Source organism: Macaca thibetana, chromosome 7, assembly GCF_024542745.1.
Source record: "Macaca thibetana thibetana isolate TM-01 chromosome 7, ASM2454274v1, whole genome shotgun sequence".
NCBI classification, from domain to species: domain Eukaryota; kingdom Metazoa; phylum Chordata; class Mammalia; order Primates; family Cercopithecidae; genus Macaca; species Macaca thibetana.
The window spans coordinates 124,661,346-124,670,314 of NC_065584.1; the positions used below are offsets into that span (position 1 = coordinate 124,661,346).

At 60.0% G+C, this 8,969-nt stretch overlaps 1 protein-coding gene and 1 long non-coding RNA gene across 2 annotated transcripts in view; one reads left to right on the top strand and one right to left on the bottom strand.

Moving 5' to 3' along the window:
- LOC126959903 (uncharacterized) overlaps positions 1 to 8,969 on the top strand; it is a 134,835-nt gene that overhangs the window by 35,293 nt on the left and 90,573 nt on the right. The window lies entirely within an intron of this gene.
- On the bottom strand, positions 108 to 4,233 carry ANKRD63 (ankyrin repeat domain 63). The gene has a single exon (XM_050799544.1). It carries the CDS (start codon positions 4,217 to 4,219, stop codon positions 3,071 to 3,073), a length of 1,149 nt encoding a protein of 382 aa, XP_050655501.1. The 5' UTR covers positions 4,220 to 4,233; the 3' UTR covers positions 108 to 3,070.

The window sequence follows — 8,969 nt, forward strand, 5'->3', positions numbered from 1 at the left end:
ACTAAGGCAGGGGCCTCCATAGGAGGCAAGGGCTCAGTACATCTCTCCAAAGGGAGCCGAGGGTCAGGAGTGCTTGATAAGGCAAAGAGAGGCCAGTTCTCGCAACGGAATAATACTGGATTTATTAACTATTCTTTGAGTTCTAACAGTCCTTCCACCACACAATATCACTCTGAAAGGGTGTGCGTATGTCCCACAGCTCACACACAGACCGCTTCTGATCTTAGGGTACCGAGCGCCAGCATCCTGGGTGACTCTTCACAATGACAAAAGCAACAAGAATTGGAAAAGCAAAAGATTTAGAAAAGTCTCTTCTGAAGGTAGAGATTGCTAGAGAGGACCCAGCCTCAACACCCTGGGGCTGACAAAGGGAATTCAGGGGAGAAAAATGTGGAAGTTCTGCACGGAGCCGGGCCTGGGAAGGAGTCTGTACGGACAGCAAGGCAGTCAGACACACGATGCAGTTGTTTAGGAACGTCACTTTCTACTACCAAGCTCTCGGCAGCTCCACAGAGAAGAGCCCTCATGGTTGTTTATCCAGTCAAGAGGGCCCAGGGTGACATTCAACCAGAAAGCCGCATATCAGAGATACTGGAAAAATTACAGCACCTCTGATACAATGTGTAACCCAGACTTCATGCTGTTGAGCCAAAATACTTGCATTCCTACACCACTAAAAACGTCATTAAAATTCAACACAGTTGAAAAGGGAGTACATGAGCAAGCAAGGATCAGAAAGCAGCAGTTTGCACTCGGGGTGTCCAGTGGTCCCCACCCCACCCCAGACCCTCTCTCTCAGGCTTTTCAGGCACTCGGTATTGTGCACCCACCACCCAGACAGGGGGACTGAGGAGAGGCAGATGTTTTGGGAGGAGAGAAGACGGAGAGGGCAGAATACCTCAGAAACCAAAGCAAATATCAGAAAAAACTGCATAATCGGCAGGTCCCAAGGGAAGGGTTGGCAGCTCCGACTTTTCGGAAGAGAGCAGTAGCTCTCAGGACACGCAGCCTTAACCTGGAAGATTTAACTTGGGGTCCTTAGTGAAGGGTCTGGGCTCCTGCTACTTTCGATGCGAGTGTTTTGTTCATTGTTCCCTCGCTTCACTGCTGTGAAGTGACTTCAAGTATCCGGATTTAATATTCTACAAGAGGAAGAGGATTCCACGATAAATGCACATGGAGGAAGAAGTACACAGGGGTGATCCCAAAGAAAACCAGGTGTCTGAGCTCCGAGCCGGGACCCAGCGGGGAGGGCCCAACGCTGCCACCAGGGGGCACCAGAGATCACGTCCAGTGCGCCGGCCTGCGTGGCCTAGCGGATGCGGGCTGCGGGGTGCAAGGACTGGGTAGGTGTCCTGACACCTGCATGAGGCCCACTCCTGGCCCCCCACCCCTCACCGCCAGGCCCAGCAGTATCTCGGCACAGTCATTCTCGCTCTGGGCAGTTCCCTGGGGGTTACTGGCGAGAAACCTTCCATACTGCAAAGGCAAACAGATCGACGTCTTGCAAAGACCCGACTGCAGGCAGGTGAAAGGCTTCAAGTTCCACCCTCAGGGTTCACAAAACAGCCCCACCTGCCGCCTCCCCGCGGGCCAGGCGCAATGACACACGTGCTAGCACTTCCGCAGGGTCCTAGCGCACGCGCCCCGCCGGACCCCCGCCCCCAACCCCGCCGCCTCGCTAGGCTAGCACGGGGCAGAGGGGTGGGGGCGAGCAGGCAGGGGGCAATGTCAGGAAAGGGCCTCTGACTCACTCACCTGCCCAATAATAAACCTGGGCCGGCCTGCTTCCCACGCGGTGGGACCGAGGCAGGAGTCCCGGGTCTCTACCTACAGCATCGATCATCCGCCCTGCCCTCCACTAACGGCCCAGCGAGAAGCAGGAGCCGTTTAACAGGCCCCTTCCAGCTCTTGCCAGAGTTTGATGTAATTTAAACCTGGGCCTGCGGCTCGTGTGGGCTCCCGACTCCCGCGCGCCGCCGTTTCACGTCGCAAACACTTCAGTCAATTATCCCCCTCGCGGAGCTTCTATTTAAAGAGATATTGTCAGGCTCTTAAGCCTCAGAATCAGACCCGCTGCTTTCTGCTTCATATACAAAGGCTTAACACACGAGTTCTTTGAGGATTGGAAGAAATACAATTAAGCACAGCCTTCGCAACCGTTCCACCCCGTGGGAGCACCCACGTGCGGGACGGGGGAGCTGGGAGGCGGAGAGGCGGGGAAGCGCTCAGTCCTTTCCCTTTCAGGCCTCTGTGAGCCAGCGGAAATAGGGCTTGGGCCTCCAGGGGTGAGGTGTTGAACCTCGATGATGGAATTCAAATGCACCCGCGCTGAAGAGCGGGCTGGCTCAGGAGCCCGGATTTGGCCTGGGTAGGGGTTGTGTGGAGCAGTGACCCCACATTATCAATGAAGCTGAATCCTGGGGCAGAGACAGAGGGGGCTGGAGTTACCAAGGAGCTGATTTAAGGGACAATTGGTGTTCAACACTAGGGACTCTCCCACTCCCAAAATACGGTTTCATTGTCTTGAGGCAGGAGCTTCTACCCTAGAAAAACATAACAGCCAGACCCCTTCCTCCTCAACCCTCCAGTCCAGAAAGGCTCTAGGGCCCCCTCGGTCCTTTCCTTCTCCCACACTTCGAGGGAAAGGAGACTTTGGTAGTTTGCGGGATTATTCTCAGCATCAGTAGGCAGAGAGTGGACCCTTCTATTTGCCTGGCTGCCCGGGTGTTAGGAAACCCAGCGAGGGGTGGGGGGCCGGAGAGGAGCGACAGGTGGCTAGGCAGACCCAGGACTGAGCCTGAGGGCTGGGGAGGGGGAATCCACCTTCCTGGCTGTAGCCTACGGAACCAGTCAATCGACACCTCTAGACCTAGGCCGGGAATACCGAGGAGCACAAAAAAGATGGAGGTCCCTTAGGGCTGGTGGAGGTCTCGCCTTGGCAGAGAGGCAGGTTCCAAAATGGGCTGCGGGGGGCGGCTGCCGAAAAGGTGAGGGACCTATAAGGAAGAAATACCAGTGGAGTAAAAACGGGAGGGTGGGGGAAGCAGGCCTCGGGCCTTGGCGCCGTTTACCGCTGAGCACGCAGCACCACAGCCTCGGTGCCCGCCTGCCAAGGGTTCGGCCCAGGCACCGAGACAGGCAGAGCGTTGGCCTCTAACTCCGGGCCACTCTCGGGCCCTGGCGCCTCACCGACCAGGCTGGGGATATCTGGGGCTGTGGAGCGTCGGCGCAAACCCAGGCGGCCGGAGCCGGGGCCGCCCTCCGGATGGGGGCTGAGGCCAATGGGGGCTTGCACTAAGGTTGGGGGCGCTCCCTCCAGCACCTCCTGTGAGCGCCACCGCCCAGTCCCCGAAGACTGGGGCGAGTTTGGTAGGGCCATCAGGGCCCCAGCCCGCAGGCGGGCCGCCTCCTCCTCGGTCACCGCACCCAGCGCCAGGCTCATGCTCCGACCCAGCTCGGGCCGTTCACTGCCCTGCGCCCGGTGCCGGCCCGAATTCTTGCCCGCTAAGCCAGCCTCGCCGCCGTGGCCGTGGCCGCCCGCCGCTCGCGCAAAGCGCGCCAGGAGAGGCCGCGGGAGGCGGCGGGGGCTGGGTCGTCGACGCTCGGGGCTGGGCGCGGGGGCGGGGTGGCCAGGGGGACTATCGGAGTTGGAGCCCCGGGCCGCGGCTGCGGCGGCGGCGCGGCCCCAGGGCCCGGTGAGGGCCTGCACACAGGTCCCGTGGCCGCGGGCGGCAGCCAGTTGCAGCGCGGTGAGCCCCGCACGGTTGGTGCGGTCGAGGCGCAGGCCTAGGCGGCGGAAGGACCGCACCAGGAACTCGAGCACTGCCCCGTGGCCGCAGGCCGCCGCCCACATCACCGGGCTGTTGCCCGCAGAGTCGGCCGCCTCGGGGTCACCACTGAACTGCACCAGCAGCTGCACGGCGTCCAGGTGGCCTCGCTCGCACGCCAGACTGAGTGCGGTGCGGCCGCGCTCGTCCCGCAGGTTCACGGCAGCACCCTGCTCAAGCAGCAGCCGCACGAAGCGCGCGCGCAGAGCCGGGTCCGGCAGCCCCACGGCCACCATGAGGGGCGTACGGCCCTGCTCCGCGCGGCAGTCGATGATGCTGCGGTCCAGCGCATCCAACACGAAGCGGGCCAAGTGCACTTTGCCCGCCTGCATGGCCTCCAGGAAGGTGCGCGTCCCCGCTCGGGGACACAGGTCCTTGGGTTTGAGCATGGCCCCGACCGCCGCGCCCGGGCAGCCTGGCAGCTCCGCACGGGGGCGCCCCTGTTCTCGCGCCCCGCGGGGCACCGGCCTCCGCCCGCGCTGTGATACCTCTCCCTCCGCGCGTGGGCGGCTGCAGCCGACGGTCCCGAGGTTCCTACTCCGGTGTCCCGGAGGCTCCGACTGCCCCGCCGCTGCTGGGCCGTACGCCTGGCGTCTCGCCGCTCCTTCCCCGGGCCTCCCGCCTGGAGGTGTTGATTGCTCGCTACTCCGGGCTCCGCTCCTGGCCCGCCACCAGATGTCGGCAGCCGAGTCTCGACCCTCTCCCGGCTCTCCCGCCGCTTTCCCCGTGTCCGGCGCCCCTCAGTCCTCGTGGTTTGGAGCCGTGCCACTCACCCGCACCCAGGGCAGCCCCCGCTCCCCCGCAGCGACGGTGGCGCCCGCCGTGCACGCCTGCCTCCAGCCCTGGCGGGGCGCGCCGCTCCTCAAGCTGCTGGCGCCGTTCCTCCGCCTCCTCCCCTCTCGCGGGGGCCGGGCCACGCCGGGGCGCTTGCTCCTTACTTGGGGGGCTCGGCGGCGTGGGAGCTGCCGCCCGCCTGGATACCTGACTTTATAGCCTTGGGGGTCTCCATGGCAATGGCTGCCCTGGGAGCCGACTGCCCCGTCAGGGCAGAGACGGACGGGGCGGGGGAGACCGCTCCGGACCCCCACCCCTTCGTGGCCCACGAAGTCGAGGAGCGGCTCCTCCTCCGCGCTCCGCTGGGAATGCGGCGGCGGTTGCGGGGCGGGGGCGGGGGCTGCTCGCCGGGGGCCACATGCACCCGACCGGGCCAATCCCAAAGTCTCAGTCTTCTCTCCCCGCCCTCCGCCCCCACCCGAGTCCGTGCCCTCGGCTCCTTAGAAACTGGCGGGAGCTCGGGCTCGTCGGGGAAGACTGAGAGCTGCCCCCAGCAGTCCAGGGTGAAAGGAAATGGGACCCCATGAGCGCAGAACTAGACCACGCGCGAGCTAGGGGTGGCAGCGAAAGGCGGATGAGGAGTAACTTGGGGGAGGGGGTATACGTCCCGCGGGTTGGGGGCGCTCAGCCTGGCTGGAAACTGCTACTCGAAGTGCAGAGAATCACGCACTCACACACAATTGTTCCTCCCGCACACGCTCCCTGGAACGAGGGGTGGGGGCCGAGTGCGCTCTCCAATTTCAGACGTCTCCAACCCCGACAACGCACCCGCGTGCCAACTCCCGGTGGCTGCCGAGCGGGCAGAGTGTAGACGCCCAAACCAGGAAGGGGCTCTTTAGGATCCGGGAGTGCCCCGGGCATGTTAGGAGTTCCCTGGCGCCGCCACCCTGGAACAAGCTAGGGACCCATGCGAGGTTCCCTGCCCCTCGCTTCTCCCTTGAGCACAAAACAACCCCCAGGCCACAGGGTTCTGGCTCTGACCACTGGCTGGCACCTAAGGACAGGAGGCGAGCACAAGTTCCATTTGCTGTAAGATGCTTAGAGAAGCCACTGCATCTCCTTCTCCCTCCGGCCAGCAGGTCCCCCTCGGTCCTGGAGGAGGGGGATGATACACAAGCCTGGGCGGAGCGGAGTTAGGGCGCATCAGAGCCTGGGTGTGGGTGGTGGGGAGGGAGTGAGTAAGGTTGGAATGGGTATTTGTAAAGGAGTGAAGCAGGTATCAGCTGCAGAATTGACTGAGACTTTTCATGAGCCGCATATTTTGTTGCCGGCAGCGGTAAGAGAGAGGCAGAAGCTCGGTTCTGGATGCGAGACGTTCCCCCTCTTAAGAAGACAACACTGGGACTTAAAAAGTGGACGTTGTCTTCTGAGGGCTGAATACATCTGCTAAATACCTACCAACACAGTCCTTGGATGAAAAGATGGAGTTGCGGGGAAGAGAGGGCTCTGGGGCCTTCTAAAGATAGGACTTCAAGGATGTGCGGGATCTGGGGTATTTCCAAGGAAGGAATCCCAGGCCGGGTGCAGTGGCTCACGCTTGTAATCCCAACACTTTGGGAGGCTGAGACGGGCGGATCACGAGTTCAAGGGATCGAGACCATCCTGGCCAACATGGTGAAACCCCATCTCTACTAAAAATACAAAAATTACCTGGGTGTGGTGGCACGCGCCTGCAGTCCCAGCTACTTGGGAGGCTGAGGTAGGAGAATCGCTTGAACCTGGGAGGCGGAGGTTGCAGTGAGCCAAGATCACGCCACTGCACTCCAGCCTGGGTGACAAAGCCAGACTCTGTCTCAAAAAAAAGAAAGTAATTCCAAACGGGTTCTGGAGGCAAAGGCTTGGAAGCAGGATAAACCTTCAGGGGACACTATTGAGGGCTGCTTTAAGGGGTCCCTTCCTATCAGAGAGGGGAAATAAGGAAAGAATGATGGTGTTCTCAGCCTGAGCAGATGCTTTGCAGTAGCAGATGCCTGGGGAAAGGTACTGGGCATAGATGGGCGTGGCAAAGTGGGCTCATGGCCCTGCACCCTGAGCCCCTTGCCTCTCTCCAGCTCCCAGGCTCCAGTGATGTCCACCTTGAATTTGGCGCCCAGGCCATGGACCAGAGGCTCCCACTCCCCTCTGTCACGTGAGGAGCATGTGATGTGTACCTGCACCCACTATGAAGCCCCCCTTTTCTCTTTTTGCATTTGTTAAGTGTTTGGTCAGGGCTCTGCCAGTTTTCTTTCCTGGTGTCATAGAAAGGCCACAGATCTGACATCAGCGTTAAGTCCCAGCTTGAAGGCATTTACTAGCATTGTGGCTCCAAGCCTGCATATTCTCATCTGAAAATGAGACTGATAAATACCAGCCCTGCCTGCTTTACACAAGAACAAGTTAGAGAGTGTCAGGGAAAGAGCTGCATAGTTATTTCATTTTTTTAAATTTTGTTTTGTTTTTTCTAGAACTGCATAGTTATTTAGAGTGCAGCCCTCAAAGCTGCTCCCGCCCCCAGAGCTAGGGCCCCCTTCTGGGGTGGCCCCCAGAAATGGGTACAGACTCTCCACCCCCAATAACTGGGCAGGAATGCTGTCCTTCTTTACTCAGCAGAAGAAACACTTTTCTTCCCTTTATGACTCAACGTCTCTTTTCAGCCGTGTGAGGGAAATTGCTTTCTTCCCTTCTATTTCCAAGGTCAGAGGAGGGAGAAACCCTGGAACCTGTGTGTGGCCCACCAGCCTGACAAGCCATGACTCGCACCCCCCAGATGGAGGAGAGAAACAGTAGAAACCCAGAATGGGCACTTTCTTGGTCCTGAAGAGCCCCTCCTCCCTGAGACAGCTGAGCTTCATTTCTGTCCCTGTTCCCCGTGGTGGACTGAGACAGTTCCAGGGAAGAAGAGTTAGGGCAGAAAGTGCTGTGCTGGGTACCCTTTGGAAGGAGCAGTTGGTTCCCATGGCAGGAAGGGGGTGGTGGTGCCAGGTCTCGAGCCCTGGAACCTTTGCTCTGACTTCCCTGTGGGCTCAGTATGTTCTGAACAGAAAAGAAACAGCAAAGCTGAAAAAAAGCTGAGACTTTGCTGCAGAGCACAGAGGCACCAACAGCCGGAATTAGAAGCTGTCGCTTAGGGAGCTGAAGGCTGACAGGAGATGGAGCCCAGGCAGGCAGGGGGCAGGCAGACACGTCATACTCACCTCCCCTCTTCTCCCCTCGCATCCCACCTGCTGGGCCTGTCCCCCCAGCAGGCCCCAGGCTGGCAAAAGGGCTCCCTCCCCAAGATGCCTCAGTGTGGTCTGTCACTGTGTCTGCAACTGCCTCCTTCCTGGGCCCCTTCTTTCCTCAAGTGTCACCAGCCCCCTCACGCTGTCACGTTGCACCAGCTTGGCAGGGTAGGGCCTGGTGGCACGTGTCTGGGAGATCCAGAGGGCTGCTCAGGGGATGCAGGGGGCGGGGTGAGTCAGCAGGGGACTCGAGTCTGAGTCAGCAATGGGATTGGGAAAAGGGTAGAGACCCTTCTCTTTGTGCAAAAGGTGAAACTGAGGCATGAGGGGTGAAAGGGAGCCTTGCCCCAGTCCCACAGATACATAGCAGTGATGGAACCCAGGTGTCCTTCACCTGCCCCAGTACCCCAAGGGAGGGCGTCAGCTCTTCCTCTGTACATCACCTGCAGCAAGAGACTAATTCATCTCCAAGGCCCAGAGATGGCATTTGCCCAAGGGACACCTTGCCTTTTTGGGAGGAAAGCAAGGAGGCGGGTATCCAGGCCTGGCCACATGGGAAGGTCCCAGTCTGCTGTGCAGAGCTGTCTCCAGGGGCAGAATTGCATCACCTTCCCCATTCCTGGGCTACCCAGCTCCAAACTGGGAGCCCAGAGACTCTGCATAACCTGGCCCAGAGGCGAGGGGAAGGCAGCTTTTCCTTCTCCTGAACAGTCATCAGCAAAATCTGGGGGCTGCCCAGCGGGCTCCACTGAGCTCTGGCTCTGGCTTACGTGCACATGCCTGGATCAGTGAGTTCCTCTAGGCCTGAATCCTCACCTTTACAGCCCAGTGCCCGGCAGAAAGGTTGAACATAGGGCACTGCCCTGGGGTGTAGGTGGTCTGCCGCAGTGTATCCAGTCTGTAGTGATGTAGGGAGCAGGCTGATCAATGCTAGGCCTTAGCCCAGTAAATGATCAGGCCCCCTTACCTCACCCTACAGCCAGGGCCTGGCAGAATCCCAGAGGTCAGACTCCCAGAGGGATGGGATGGCAGGGTGCGGGCAGGAGGACCTGTTTGCCTTCCAGAGGAACAGGTGCTCACAGCTGATGGCATCTGCTGTAACTCT